This window comes from Mixophyes fleayi, chromosome 11 (genome assembly GCF_038048845.1).
Source record: "Mixophyes fleayi isolate aMixFle1 chromosome 11, aMixFle1.hap1, whole genome shotgun sequence".
Classification (NCBI taxonomy): domain Eukaryota; kingdom Metazoa; phylum Chordata; class Amphibia; order Anura; family Limnodynastidae; genus Mixophyes; species Mixophyes fleayi.
This window is the reverse complement of record NC_134412.1, coordinates 78,034,670-78,051,576: the sequence shown is the minus strand read 5'-3', so window position 1 is coordinate 78,051,576 and position 16,907 is coordinate 78,034,670. Positions and strand designations below refer to the sequence as shown.

At 39.4% G+C, this 16,907-nt stretch overlaps 1 protein-coding gene across 1 annotated transcript in view; it reads left to right on the top strand.

Moving 5' to 3' along the window:
* Positions 1–1,218: 1,218 nt before the first annotated feature.
* SSU72 (SSU72 homolog, RNA polymerase II CTD phosphatase) overlaps positions 1,219–16,907 on the top strand; it is a 48,542-nt gene continuing 32,853 nt past the window's right edge. The window contains 1 exon segment of the mRNA XM_075189632.1: positions 1,219–1,472. Coding sequence (XP_075045733.1) covers positions 1,393–1,472 — 80 coding nt within the window. The 5' untranslated portion in view covers positions 1,219–1,392.

The window sequence follows — 16,907 nt, the reverse complement described above, 5'->3', positions numbered from 1 at the left end:
ACCAGCCTGCATTGTTGACACTCGACTGGATGGATCCTCAGATTTTTTTCCAATGTGCATATTCCATTGTGAAACAGAAGATACTAGGGTCCATCAGATCACTTTATTTTGCCTGTGCTCCAGTGGTTGGGTAATGGTTACTTAGCCTATTGCAAAGAACCCTTTTTTCTGACATGGTGGTGCTTAATTGAGTCACCAGTTGCCATGCTACAACAAGGTAACAAAATGCGTGCGCTACAATATGTCTCTTTTAGCACCACTGTCGTCAACTTACTGCAGCACGCTTGTCATATCTCACAACTTTTTAAGTTGGATAAATCTGGAGACATTTCCGTGTGCACGAAGAGCTGCGTTTACCAGAGGCAGGTATTCAACTCCCAAAGGAAGATACCTCCCAATTCTCCATCCCATCATCACCATTTATTTATATAGTGCCACTAATTCCGCAGCGCTGTACAGAGAACTCATTCACATCAGTCCCTGCCCCATTGGAGCTTACAGTCTAAATTCCCTAACATGCACACACACAGAGACTAGGGTCAATTTGATAGGAGCCAATTAACCTACCAGTATTTTTTTGGAGGAAACCGGAGCACCTGGAGGAAACCCACGCAAACACAGGGAGAACATACAAACTCCACACAGATAAGGCCATGGTCGGGAATCGAACGCATGACCACAGTGCTGTAAGGCAGAAGAGCTAACCACTGAGCCACCGTGTCCACAAATCAGAACTATCCTGCCGACATCAAGGAGAAAGGCACTTCTCATGGAGCTCTGGTCCACCAAGCGAAAAAACTTGGGCCCAGCTTTGGCCACCTCTCCACCCCACTCAGTGGAGTGCGAATACAGTCACTTTTCCTGGCCTATAATTAATTTTAAATGGGGATTTGTCATTTTTAATTATCACAAAGCTCCTGTGTCATCTAAAATCCCTATGATTTACATCAGGCCTGTCCAACCTGCGGTACTCCAGGTGTTCTGAAACTACAAGTCCCAGCATGCCCTTCCAACTACCAACTGGTTGTGTACCGGCAAAGCATGCTGGGGCTTGTAGTTTCACAAACACTGGAAAGCACCACAGGCCGCCTCTCCCTGCGTCACAGGCCGCCGTCTCTCTGCATTCCTGACACATTACGTAGCGCGTCAGCCATGATGAGTCACCGCCGCCGCCCACACACCCAATTGTTGGGCTGACGTCTCTTTCTCGCTGCGTCACTTCCCAGCCTAACCCCCCCTCCCGGCCGCCATTTTAGTTCCTGTTGTCGCCGAGAGAAGGCGGAAGCGCCGCCATCATCAGCTACTGGTTGTGGTGTAAGTCGGCTCCTCGACGTCCCGGGCCTGTTGGTGAGCTCAGAGGAGCAGTAAGTGGGCCCCATTAGACCGGTAACCATGCCGTCCTCCCCGCTCCGAGTGGCTGTGGTGTGTTCCAGCAACCAGAACCGCAGCATGGAGGCGCACAATATCCTCAGGTAACTGCGCTCGACGGGCATCTTGTCCCTGGGCACCCATGGCCGCCGAGGCCTCGACTCCCAGACCCCTCGCCCGGTTATTGTATGTGTGTGTAAGTGCCTGGCAACCCCAGTCTCCCCAGCTGCTGTGGAACTACAAGTCCCAGCAGGCCAAGGCTAAGCATTCCACAGCGGCTAGGGAAGCACAGGCTGTTTAGTTCCCTGCAGCTGCCCCCATTAGGGGTGGATGTGATGTGCCTGACAATTACATGGTTATTACTGTGACATTTTATATTTTAGGGACAATGGATTACCCAAATCTCCTTTATTTCTATACCTCTCCTTTTTTTTTTTTTTTTTAGATTAAGGTTTGCTGTCACCTTTTGTTTGTATTACAGGGTTAGAGGTGTCATTTTTCACTTATGTACCTGATAGAGTTTCAAAACACTTTGGGGCATATTCAATTAGGGTTGCGGTAACGGAAAGTGCGCGTTATTGCTGGTATTACGGTACCGCAATAACGCAGATTTTCGTACGCAACCCTGTGGGCTGCGAACGAAAATCCACGTTATTGCGGTAACATGGATTGTTTGCGGCGCGATTCCGCAGACCGGAATTGTAATTGAATATGCCCCTTTATTTTATATATGAGGAACACCTTGTCTATAACCAGCACCCTTTATAAGATTATTAGTACGTCACCAGCTTCTGTAGCCTTGTGCTACTTGGTGACTTATGCAACACTACAGTATGTAGAGAGAGATGTGTGCTCTATATCAGATTGTACTGAGCCAAGGGTAATTTTGGTTTAAAATGATCATATTTAAGTAAAGATCAACACAGGAATCATTTAAAGGTAGACGTTTACTGTATGGTGGCTTTTAAATATATCTATTGGGATATTAACAAAGAAAAATGCTGATGGTGCTTGCATCTAATTAGAACTATATCAGCAGCTATCCCCAAAGGGGTGCAAAGCTCCCCTGTTGTGGACTGTGCTTGATGTAGGTCAAACAGTATATTAAAAAAGTTACAATAAAAACATTTATATATAAACGTGTGAGAGGTGTAAATGTTTACTGTAGAAAGCACAGAAGAAAAAAAAAAGTCTTTGTTTAGAAGTGGTTGTTTAAAAATATACAATTATCATATAATAATAAACAAAGAAAACACACATTCCATTTAAACAGTAACACATTAGGATGTTGTATATGTGTATCACTCCTAATAGGTTTAGAAAATTCTTAATGAACAAATAATAACCTCTGCGCACCAACTCTATATGAAATACCAGAATAGTGTGCTGCTGCAGTGGAGGATCCCACCCCCCTAATAAACAAAATATTAGGAATATTAGTTCTATTAGGAAATTCTCATAGATATTTTGATTAGCAGCATAATGGTGAGATAAATGGGGAAAAACCTGAGGTTAGCTTGTTTGATGTACAGTTGAGGAGTTGGCAGAACCACAAGTTGCAGATATTAGTAATTACTACAGATGGCAGCGTGATGAAATATGTAAACGGATATAAGAGCTGTATTTGTTTCGTATAGTATTCAGTCAGCTATGCAACAACCAGTTCCAGATGATTCATAAGTAAATGAGGAGAGTTTATACTTGCTGGTCGACGTGAGCTAGAGTCCAGTTTAGGAATCGATTACTTGCATGTGGAAATAATCGCCCTATGCAAACATGATGAACACTGGATAAGTAAGTACAAATAAAAATAATAATGCACTTATTACACATCCCATCTTGGACTTTAAATCTTTAAAGAAGTACTCCATCCAAAGTGTATTTAATATTGGTTGGAGTTTGCTATATGTTTAACTTGGGTGTTTACTCAGTTTGTGAGGCCACTAATTTGCTGCTGTTGCTGCCTTTTATTTTTGTCTAATTGTAACACTGTTGATGCTAGCTGTGACTGGATGGGCTCACTTCGCCACCCGGCCTGTTGGGGGAGAAGGATGAAGGGATGTTTTTCCTGCACAGTATATCAGGGTTTTTCTTACCGTCAGTACCTGACTGTTACTGATCAATCCTACTGGTGTCACTTTGCCACCAGACACTCGCCAACTGAGCAATAGTAGTAGAGTCTCGCTGCCACCACTAGGTTTCTTTGCAACGCCTAGAATCACTTACTTCTGAGGTAGTTGATATAGCTGCTACAGCGCCTCTTTGCTGTGGACTGTTTGGTACCGCCCTGTTTAGTATGGATCAGGACCACAGGGTAGTGGAAAGAGCGTTGACACAGATGCTGGGTTTAACACAGGACTGCTGGGGAATGGATTAGAGTGTAAGCTCTTATCTATTGGTATAGGATATAGCAGGCAATAGGTGTCAATCTTCAAGCAATGGTGGGTCATTCCATGTCAGTTCAACCAGGGTTGTCCACCACCCATCTCAGATTTTTCCGAATTTTTTTTAGTTAAGAGAGAATGTCAAAACAACTATTTCTGCCAAATAGCTCGACTGTCTGACAATTAGTTGATTAAATATTGATTTTCAATTTATTAAATAATTTGCTAATCCAGGCTTCTTTATTCAGTTTATTTGAAGTACCGCAGGTGTTAATTAAGGAATCACCACAAAATTTGGACCCCTAAGGTAACTCTTCCCCCCCCCCCCCCCCCCCCAAATCACTTTATCTGCCTCATGTTTTGTATCACTGCAAAAACGCACGTTTTTCGAATAGAATTAAAAACACTAGGTTCAATTGACATTAGGGATCCCGTTTTTTTGGGGGTGTTTAGAAAAGATACTTTACTACCACACACAAAATCAGCTGGGTACTCTGTTTCATAGTGGAGACAAAAAATAATGAAATTGATGTTCGATTACTCTTGTACTGCATACATAATTTACACATTGTTAAAAACCATACCAAAAAAGTGAACTAAACTGAGGCAATGGGATAAAACTCCCATACAGGAAATAAAACTGATGGGAAGGGGATTCCCCTTAGAGAGACTAAAACATTTCAGAGAAAGGGAGAGGGAGACACAGAAAGGGTCAATCATGGCAGCTGCTCATTTGGTAATATTTTAAATACGGACTGCCATATTACTATCTACTCAAAAACCATTAAAGTACATAGCTGGGACCACTCTACAGATGAAGAAAAAGAACTTTTGATTCTGAGAACTGAAGTTTCAAATGCAGTAACCAATGATCCTGAAACCTCAGTCTGCTACCATCATGAAAAGCTTCTGCTGCTAAGATATGAAAAATTTCAGAAAACATGCTGTAATCCTTTCTTGTCTCACAAAAAAAGGAGCCAGAAAAAGCTTAAAAGTTATGTCACTGAAGTGGACCAAAGAACATGGTGACTGTCAGCTTGTTGAATATTTTAGGCAAGATGATTGTGACACTTCAAACTGTGTGAGCCTGTGCGTTATTAGCAATTCCCATGACCATGTAGCTATAACTATGCATGAATTCATTATGGTAGTTATGAAACACTTGGCAAAACTATTGGAGTATATACTATACTTTAGTGATGGTGCTAGTGCACAATACAAGAACTGCAAAAACTTTTTTTAACTTATGCTTCCATAAGGATGACTTCAACATTCAAGCAAAATGACATTTTTTGCCACATCTCATGGTAAGAGTCCATGTGATGGCATTGGAGGGACAGTTAAACGTCTAGCCACACGCACACGACTGCAAGCAGTGGAAACCCATCACATGTTGACACCTTTGGTCATGGGCAAATGAAAATGTACATGGCATAAAGTTTTATTTACGTGTCACTAATCAAAATACAAGACTGCAAAACCAAGCTGCATAGCCGTCTAGAAACAGCAAACACTGTGGCAGGAACACGTTCTCATCACAGATTTCGGCCTATTAGTAATGATGAGCTACACATATATTGATTGTCATCTGACGACATAAAGACAAGAGGAACCAAAGTTAGTGTCACTATGACCACAGTCACAAAAAATGTGGACAAAAGTGATCTGCAACCTGGAACTTAAGCTGGGTACACACTACAGAAATTTCGACCAACTTTTTATGCCGAGCGATTTTACATGCGATCGATGGTCCGATCGCTCGGTCCATGGACTGCATACACACTAGTCTTGTTTAGGACGATGAAGGAAAGAGTGGACGTCCCTTTAGCGACTTTTTACAGCCATGTTGTCGTGAGCAATGACTGTAATTTCATACTCACTGTTGTGGATCGGTCGGAAGTTTATACACATTATACAGCGGAAACGAGATTGGAACGAAAATATTGAACGGTACCACCAACCAAATGAGGCGATAATCGTCCATTTGGGCAGACTTTCGACCATCGTGTCACTGTACACACTGACCCGACTTGAACGAGCGGTCGTATGTCGGCTGTTTGTGCCGATTATTGGACGAAAACAGTGTAGTGTGTACCCAGCTATACATAGCAGCAGTGTATGATAACATCTGGTACATTGGGTATATCATTCAATGTAATGAGGAGAAACAAGATGTGCTGATACACTTAATGAAAATACACCAATCAACAAATGTGCTGTCCTGGCCTTCAAGAGATAAGTGTTTTGTTCCTTTTATTCACGTCCTCTGTGTAATGGAAGTGCCTACTATCCAAGGAAGTACTGGAAGGCAGTATACATTTTCTGCTGACACAAGGGAAAAATAATGAGATTGTTGACTCAACTTCAGTTAAGGACTTAAGTTATGTTAAAGGTTTTACATTTCATGGTTTCTTGTGGTAATTATGTATGCGGGTACAGCAGTAATCGGACATCAACTTCATTATTTTTTTTTCTCCGCTATGAAACAGAGTACCCTGCTTTTTTTGTGGTAGTAATTTAAACATTTTTTTAAACAGACCCAAAAAATGGGATCCCTAATGTCAATTGAACCTAGCGTTTTGAATTCTATTAAAAAAACATGCGTTTTTGCCGTAATGCAAAACATGAGGCAGATAAAGTAACTTGGTTTGTATTTTTGGATTCGGTAGGAAGAGTTACCTTAGGGGTCCAAATTTTGTGGCGATTCCTTAATAAACACCCGCGGTACTTCAAATAAACTGGACAAAGAAGCCGGGATTAGTAAAATATTTAATAAATTGAAAAATCAATATTTAGTCAACTAATTGTCAGACAGTCAAGATAATTGGCAGAAATAGTTGTTGTGACGTACTCAACGAAAAATGTTTAAAAATAATCTGAGATGGGTGGTGGACATTTCATGTTTTTTTTTGGGGGGTGATCTGATGTGGAATGACCCTGGTGTTTGTTTGTTCAGTGGGCTCTGGACCATTGCACACTAGTTGGAGGTACTAGTGATCATCCAGAAGTACAGATGCTATTCTACAGTTAAAATACAAAATGCAGCTCTTGCATACTATCTCTGACATGCATGTTGACAGGGATAGTCCAGCCCCATGATCCTAGCTGGCACCAGAAAGTCTGAGATATTACATCAGATATTTAGCACCAGGTTGTAATATATTCACTATTCTTGGATTTACCACAATTCATAGCAATCTGTGATTTCTTAAGTTACTTGCTGGTTACATTATTCATGTAGTTCATCTATCTTTTAAAAGGTAATAACCCCCTGCTGTGTGCTCGCATATGAAAAATGCTTAATCAGCATGGGACTTCCTTTAGAAAAGTTACAAGAAAAACAATTTTTATCCAACATGGCATATCACTACATTTCTAATACAAAAATACAACACAAAATTAAAAAAATCAGTAAATTTGCATTGGTATACAGTGGCGCACTTCACAAATCATTGAAATAAATTTCTACAATAATTTATTTCTGTGATCCGGCCACACTTTCCATTTCCCGTGAATAAGGCATACAGTAAGGAAGGGTCATTGCTGACAGTTTCATTTAGGCCTCCCTAATTAGTATACAGTAGTCAAGAATGAGTGTCACAGACTGGACAAACCTGGTGGCCCGGGCAAACGACAGCATCTAACAAGTAAAATTCAACATTAAAATGCTACATTTTTAAGTTTAGGATGCACCTCTTTTTAAGGCTTATGATGGTTATATTTTAATCCTGTTTAGACTTTGTTTGGACTCGATGTCCTCTAAAATAATACTTTAAAGTGTTTATGTATTCAGATGCATGCCCTGGTAATCTTTGCCTTAGTGCACATCTTCTCCAGCTTGTTTCAGCCCAGGTAGTGTTACAGAAATCCACCTACCCAGGGACTGGGCTGTCATCCGATGGCTGAGAACATGAGACTCTTGCCCATTGTATTCCTTCCTCTAGAATCCTTATCTCGTGTGTGAATCTTTTTTATTTTTGTCTTTGTATGTTCTCAAAAGCTCATTTGTCCTGAAAAAATTCACTTGGCTGGACTTTTTCTTGTGAAAGCTGCTTAGAGAGAGTGAAAATTGGGCTGGTCTCTTTGGATGAAACACATTTGGCATTGAAGGGGTTAAAGGACAACTAACCCTAAATTAAAGTTGCCTCATATAACAAGTTTGGCAACATTCACATATGTATGCAAGTTTTCAATGGTACTGAAGATACACTGAAAGAGGTTTTTCCTAAGTACACCAGATGTCTTGTCTTTGAAGTGGTTGAATACCTAGCATGCTTTAAAGGAACAATAACTGCAATAACGTCCTCTGGTTAATGCTGCTAGCACAGGGTATGAACAAATTAGGAAGCTGTCTGGTTTCCCTCCCTGGTCATATTTTCAGAGAAGACCTTTCACGGCCAGACCTATGATATCATACACCTCTCTGTTAGGCTACTCCACTAAAACAATTGTAAAGTAGAAGTAATGGTGATTTATAGGAGAGCTCTGGGACGTGAAATAAGAGATTGTAGGGAAGTAAAAATGGTATCAAATGTTAAGCTCTGCAATGCAACCAGATTTACTAGTAGAGGTGTTATTGTCTGCTTCACATTCCCTATAAAAATAAGTTATATTCTTTTTTTTTTTCCCCTCCCCCTGTCTGATCATCCTCTTACAGTACAGCAGCTTGGGATACAGTCTAGCAACAGGGTTATGGGGACTGATGTTAGCTAGGGTTTTGACTAGGTCTGGGCCCTCTTCTTAATCATTTGTAGGCATAATTTAAGTAGGGAAAGTGTTGTAAGATTAGAGTTCCATTAAGGAGGCCATGATTTAGTAGACCACTGCAAGAGTAGAGAGCAGAGCGGTGTTGACCATTTGAGGCATTGGTGACGCCAGGAGACCTGGCTAAAGGGTGAATGTGGTTTTTTTTTTTTTTTGGTTTTTTTTTGCACTCCACCCAAAACTAAACTTTTATTGTGCGTCTTCAGAGCTGGTTGGCAGGGCACATTTTACTGTAGGTAAATGAAGAGCACGGTGGTGCACAGAGAATAAACTTTGGGGATATGATTTAAGCAGTTTATTTCGGGGTTGTACAAGTTTTGATCATTGTACTGTATGTGCTTTGGTATAGGAGCAACTGTAATGTTTTACTGTTTTTAATATTACTAGAATGCAAAGTTGTCTGCTTAACATTCCTACAGATATTTTAAACTCTGGGTAAACATGTGCCACTTTGTAGACGGTACTCATCAGAAGGGACACCAGATATACACAGATCGCTTTCTTTACAATTACTATTTTTATAGTGTCTATATAGCACCCATCGCTGTTATGCTAAACTATTGGGAGAGAAGCTTTTCACTTAAATTGTGAGGGGACTGTGTCAGTGAAACTGAATCATTACGTGACTCTTTCGGTTTTTACCCGCTATTGGTTGTCAGCTGAATGTAGTGTAGAATATGGAACTACAAATTAATCTTTAACAATTTGATACAAATTACTCTAATTTCGGATATGGGGCTGGTGCTATAACCCATTATTTTCACTTATTGCATTGTTCCTAAATCCTTTTCATTGATTTATTTCTGGCTTGCACATTCACTGAGCATGGTCAAAATGATCATAAATGACTAAACTTTAATTTGCATTTATTAGTGCCAAAATATAGTAAAGACTGTTGGGTGGGAATTCAACTAGCTGTGAAGTATCAAGAACGTCCGTGAGACACTTTGCGGCAGAGATTTCTGTAAAATCTTCTCTTCTCTCGCCCCATTGAGGTACGAGGGAATGTGTGCAGAGATTTTTACAGTATTTGCCGGCAATGTCTGTGTGCTGCATTGCCGGCAATTGACTTTTCCCCCCTTAGTGTAGAAATAATTTTAGGTTTTTCCTCAAACTAAACACACTGTTCTAATTAGAGCTGATCTTCAGAAGGCTTTGTGTGTTGGAATCCCTTTATTTGAAGTCTTAAATGTTTTAGGGGTTTGAGTCACCAGGAGAGATTTAAATCCCCCCTAAGCTCAATTTTTCTTGTCGGTCTTTAGTGCAGGGAAAAGCATGTGCTAGACATATGGGTTTTCCAATCTTTGTACAGGCGATAAGCAACAAATCTTTTCCAACATGACCAAATCAACTTTAAGGCAACTCCACAAATCTTATCTTCTACTTAATGGGTATGTGCCATCTAACTACAATTGCACATTAATATATCTGAACAGACACAAGGGAGCATATTCAATTAAGAAGGCAGATCACAGTTGTGCGGGCTGCACACAGTGTCAATACAGTACCGCAATATTGTAGATTTCCCTTTGCATCTACTCTATCTACTTTGGATCTACCCTACGGGGTGCGAAGGAAAATCTGCAATGTTGCTGGAATGGGAAGTGTGCAGTCGCGTCTGCCTTCTTAATTGAATATTACCCCAAATGTTTAAATGTAATCTTGTTACAGATGTATTGTTATTTTGCCCTTACCTCCTTAAATGCCAACTTGTTATTGGCTATCTTCTGGGCAGCTATGAATATTCAAGAGTATCAAAGTTGCATTGTCCATCACTTCATAATGATTGCAAAAGGAGTAGGTCTGAGTTTTAGGACCAATCAGAAGTTGCAGTGTCCGTCATTACAATTTTATGATTGGTCCTCCTGCTTGTGTAAGTATCTTAATGGCCATGCACTGTAATTACATTTAAATATATATATTTATATTTTACATTTTTCAAGACCATAAAATAGAACACAATTATGTAACAATGGAAAAGTGACACGTATACAATATACAGAAAAATAGAATATTGCTGATAGACAATAATTTTATATTGTCCCCATATTCTCTTCCCATTAAGCTTGCAATACAACCAACATAAATTAAATATTAAAAATAAGATGTAATAATACAGAGTACCTTGCGCAAAAAGAAAATTCTATGTAGATCAAATTGGATAGATCACATTCAGTACTATATAAGGCTGCAGTCTTGTGGAGTCATCAAGAAGGGGAGGTTGTAGAGGATAGTCATGACACATGGTCTGTGGTCGTTCAGTCATACAGTCAACATGGTTAGATTTGATTAAATATGGTCATGGTGGGTTAGTATTATGAATACTTCCAATGTGTGTGTTTTATGTTGTCACAGGTTAGACCAGAATCAGTTAGAGAATTAATATCTTAATGAGAACATGAATATTTGTTTCTATACAAACTCAATGGAGGATGACAGAGTAGTGGATTCAAATACATTCATAATACTGTCTTGTTTCACTTGTTAATGTTTCTATATATGATCCCCATTTGGAATAAAATGTAATTGCCCCCTTTTCAATATCTGGGAATGCTGCCTTTCTGTCAAAGAAAGAGATCTCTAACAATTCTGGTCTCACTTCACTCAAAAGGGGGGTGAGGGAGATGTTGATTTTCATAAAATTGACAATCATTAATATAGCTGTCAAGATTAGCTTTATATCGTGAGAAGGCAATATTTATTTCCACAAGAGTATTGGGATTCTCTTTCCATAATGTAGTTTTAAATGTTGTGTTGAAAAATGCTAACACCTTGTTCCAGAATCGAGATATCTTCCTGCTTTCCCAGAGATTATGATAAAAGGTAGCAATTTATTTTTTTATAGTTTGGACACATACCTGGTTAGTTATCTACAAAATGCTTCCTCTGGGCCTGCGATATGTACACTCTTTGTTTTTATATATACCTACTACAACAGCTGAGTTCAAGTGCTTCAATATCTTACCATGATAGTTTAACAGGATTCCAGAGCTCTCTATAGTAGGTATCTGTTCGCCAGTTCTGAAATGTAGGCTGCTAGAGCATTTTGCTATCTGTGCAACAGATTCTTATATAGAAATCTGATTTTTTTTAATTTGTTGGACTTCAAGAACTGTAAAATATATTCTATGGTGACTTATGCTTGCTAATTTTTATCTTGTCTGTCATAAAATGTGGCAGCTTCATATAAGATTTTTCATTATCTAAGGAATATTTACTTGTGCAATTGGGCCCTTTTTCAGACTGGACCATTTTTATGGCCTTGGCATTAAATACATGTTTGGTGTTTTTTTGGGTTTTTTTCTGTAGTGAAAAAGTTAGTAATAAACATGTGCATTTGACCTGCATTTATTTTTAGTAGTAAAATAAGAAGCGAACACCAGTGGGTACTTTACCTTACATTTGTTTTCCCCCAAAGCTGCATGACCGGTACAGTTTAATGCCATAGTGTCACATTACTTCGTAGGTCAATAGAAAAGATCATTTGTGTTGGGTTGACCAAGTACAGTTTTATTTTTGTTCTCTACAAAAGCAAATTTAGTTCTCTACAAAAGCAAATTTAATGTGTTTATTTCGTATAACCAGGTTAAACCCTAAGCAGTCCCCTACTGCCAGCATGTATACATTCTGGATCTGATTAGCAACTGTACAGAGATGGTAACATCAATTTACTTGTTCCTAGCACAGGGGAAATTTTGTACATCTCAAATGCTTCATAACTAAAAATCCATGGCAACCCACCCTATGACAGTTAGGAATCTGTTTTTTTTGGTCTTTTTCTGAACTTGGCCATGTCCCCAGTAAATCGGTCAATAAAAAGTGAAAATAGATGTAGACCCTTTAAAGCTGATCTGTCAATTGGTTCATGAACAAACACTCTAATCTGAAAGCCTGCTTTGGTTTAGTTGTAAAGCTGAGGTACAGTGCTATGCTCTACAAGCCATCTTTCTCAATACAACACTGTTCTCTTGTTGTGCTTGCGGGGGAATCCAGCGTGAGAGCATAGCATACTGGATAAAATTACATCTCCAGGTGGAACAAAGCACTATGAAGTAAAGCAAACAAACGCTAGAGGGCCTAGTGACATGTCTGCCTTAAATCTACAGCTCTACCTTTTCCTGGTAGGCTTTTTCTACCATTCTGGGCTGTCCTAGTAAACTTTGCATGAATGCAGTATGATCAGGGACCCAGGAACCAAACAAATCATGACTTGGCTTCATGTCCAGCCTTGCAGGCTGCCATTGACTTCAAGGTTTGCAAAAGGAGATTAAGATTATTATTTTTATTTTATTTTTCAAGTTTGGTCAGTGTGTGCCTAAATACTCAACCACCAATGGCGGAAGGTTAATTCTATTGTATCAGTCTATGCTCAAAAAATTCTGGCAAAAGCTTCAAGTATGTGCAGTACCATGGGTCATTTGGAGATCTCCCAATTCTAAAACATTTGCATTGGTAAATGGATCGGTTATTTGTAGGGCAGAACAAACCCATTTTTACATCTGTTTTGGATCTGAAATGGTCTTTTTTTGGCTAAGTACACTCCAATGATTGACCAATTGGATTATGTTAAAGCTAGGTGTATTCAATTAGTCATTACAAAGCATGTGACATCTGGACCCTATACATTAAAGCCCTTTTCGGGTGGTGAGTTGGTGGCATTGTGAATGCCGTTTCTTCATGACATTAGATCAGCTAGCAGCTATTTTTTTATTTTTATTTAAGCCTTAGGAAAAAATAATCTTTTTTTTTTTTTTTTTTTTTTCTTTTTAAATGGTGTATCATTTCCAGATGAGCCAAAACTATGCTTTGTCTTGTGATAAAGGAACACTTTAAATTTTGCTGCAAGATAACATTTCTTTTAGTCCAGGCATTGCCAACATGTGGCTATTTAGGTGTGCTGCCACTACAAACCCCAGCATACTTTGCCAGTAGATTGGCACTGATAGCTGTAGTTACAAAACCCCTGGGGAGCCCCAGGTTGGCCAGGCCTGTTCTAGTCTAATGTTGTATGTTTTGTTAGTTGTATAACCTCCAAGTGTCCCTATTAGACCTCTCTGGCAAAACTATTTCACTAAGCCTACTAAATACATGCTAACAGACTATAACAAGTATTTGGACAAATCCTTTTTGCGTACAGAAGCTTCACCAAAAGTGACTACTATATATTGTAGTAAGTTATGCAGTGTATCTTTCCAGTCATCCACCATTCACTTGATCCGCTGGATTTCAATACTATGCTGCACTGTAGACTAGTTTAAACAGCGCAGTAGTCGGTGCCCCTTACCAGTGCATGCGAGTGGTAACCTTAGTGTACAAGAACATAAAGACTCTTGGTGTCTTGGGATACAGTGCTTAACAGGTAAGATGTTGATTATCAGCTTTTTAAAAAATAACTACCCATAACTACATTTTTTTTTTTTTGCAACTATAAAATAAGACAATTTACAGTTCTATTTTGGTGTAGCTCACCATGCTGGACCAATGGGACTGAGGGGATCTGCCACAGCACTGAAGGTAAATAGAGCTGTGTACTTTATCAAAAAGAGCAATTCAACCCACTATTTAACATTAAAGTACATCAAAGGCTGTGTACTACTGTGATGAATAATATATACAATATAACAAATGTTTATCCGCTAATGTTAGGAGGGAGTTGCTTCTTTAACGAAGACTGATTGACAGGTATTTAGTCTTGTTAGTGATGTCACAGCAGCTTATCAAACTGAAACTGTTGCTAAAGGGGTAAGCAGGCAATACTTCTTTACAGCTGCAGTGGAAAGTCAGATTATTCTCTTTATATGGTGCTATAATATCACTCGGCACTGTCCAGAAAATGTATTAATTCAGATTGGTCCCTGTTCAAGTTGAGGTTGCATTGTAATACTACAGGTACGAAAACCTACAGATAGCAGATGAAAAAAACGGAGACTCCAGTATAAAGTCGCTTAATCGGGTGATTGGCCACCATGTGCATCCTTGTCCAGATTATCACATACATACTCCGTTTGGTTCAGATCTGGAGACTGAGAAGGCTATGTTAGGGTAATTTTACCTCTCTTTTATCAAGTCCCTTCAGATATCAGTGAGATAAGATGCTGGTTAACCAGGAGATCAGTAATCAAGACACAGACATGCCAATGTCAAGATGTATACTGAACTGTGCTCGTTTATTTCTGGCATACATTTATACATGAAAAAGCTTTTGATCTGGTTATAGAGCAGAAACACATGATTGATATTTTCCTGAGTAAATATAAATCTTTTGACAAAGCTAGTTCTCTTCATGTCACTTTTATGGGTTCTTATCAACTTTCACTGGAGCCAGTACTCCCAATGTCCTCATCATCCATTATCCCATGTCCTAGGCCTCCATCCGGGGTCTTTGAGATAGTTCAAGGCTGGAGCTGGTGATTACACTGAATGTATTTTTAACGCAAATACCAAGATTTTTAACTCCCTTCACATATCATTATTACCATCATCATTGAGAACCTAGAAATGCTCTCACAGGTATGACATATGTATAACATTCATGTCATGCTCCTCAAAATATTGGGTGGTAACAGTCTGTGCATAGTGACTGTCTCATCCTGCAAGACACCCATCCTGACAGTATAGAAATGCTGCTGCAGTGGGGGGGGGGGGGTGAGCACTCTCTCATTAAGTAGAATTTATTATTGACCTTTGAAGGAAATGATTGCAACCAAACCTTGCCAGAATAATAACCCCACAACATTATGGAACATTAATTAGGTTAGTGTTGTACTGTTCTGTGATGTTCTCTTCAGACTCTAAATTGACTCCCAGCTGCTTCCCTGTTTTTCCTTGCACTTCTCATGAATTGCGGGGTAATATGGGTGTAAGTGTATTACATAATGTTGTCCTTTGGGTTTTCTCTCGGCATTCCATGCTAATATCGACTTGGACACCATTGTTCATGAAACATTTTCAAAAAGCACCCCTCTTTTATAGTATCATGCAGCAATGTTATCCATCATCATAGGCAGTCAGGGCAGTCCAGCATTTTTTTATCTTGACCTTGCTTGAATGTTTGCTTTATTAATGCATGAGCTGCACCTGTGTTAATACCTTTGCTTTCAGTATGCTTGGTGTCCAACATTTGCTTGTTTTATTTATTGTTTGTCCACTAACTCTGTACACACACAGGCTAATTTAATAGGGAGCGAACTGACCTGCCAGTATATCTTTGCAATGTGGGAAGAAGCCAGAGTGCGTCGATAGCATGCAAACTCCCATGCAGTTCCTTGGGCAGAATCAAACCCAAGGTCCTAATGCTATAATGCTACCCACCATACCATCCATTGACGCTGAACAATGTATTATACCTATATGGTTAACCCCCCCTTCATGTCAAATAATGTTTAGACCAGTCATAGCTAGTGGCGCAATAATGGAGGTTGACTCTTTGGGATGTATTCATAGATATGGGAGGGGTTCGGGTAGGCACCTCCTCCACCTTCAGACTCCAGCTTTAGCGAGTTGGCCAGGAAACAGGATTTTCTGTTCCTTCCAGCAAAATGCAGGGGGTGCTTTTGTATTTTGAAAGGAAATCCCAGTGGTGTCACTAGTGAGTTCCCTCCTGGTAGCTAGGCCATGATCGTGATCTCCCATATAAGGACTATTAGATCCGGGCTGACGTGGCTTTGATTATTGAACTGCTATTTTAGTTGTAGTTTGCATTGAATCCATTGATAACTATTGGTAAGATGAGAAAGAAACAGGCCTCTATCAGTGTAGTATTTTTTAATGCAATCTGTGTATATCTATAGTCATGCAAAGTGCATGCGTACCAGATGAATAAATCATTAGTTTATCTGAGATTGCTATTTCCTGAAAATCTTTCTAGGTATCCTCCTGGGGTGTTGGTGGATCAGTGCTCAGTATAGAAAAGGCCATAAATAATGTAGTATTGCCAAGTAATAACCCAGAATATAAACTTTTTTAAACCTTCAACCGTGAAATTACAATAAACATCTTATTTTGTAGTAAACATTTTGCTTGGTCCTCTACATCCTTTAACTCCTCTCCATCATAGATCCTTCTGGCTTTCAGAGGTTGGGAAAATGGGAAGCAACAGTGTAGTGTATTCAACAAAGATTTACACAAACACATAGATAAAAATGTAGCAAAAAAGAGCTTATCTAGATGTTAATTACATTGTCCCAAGTTGTTAAGCAATCGTATGACATCAATGTCCTCTGTCTGTAAGCAAGTTTTAAAGTGAAACACGTCTATTGTAGAGGTTCAATTGGGGTACTTGGACAATAAGCTCCTATGCATTTTGTGAACAGAAAACAAACGGACTTCCTCAGGGGGTGGAACATGTAGGGGATTATTATCTATGGGCAAATAGCTGAAAGTGTTTGGTAA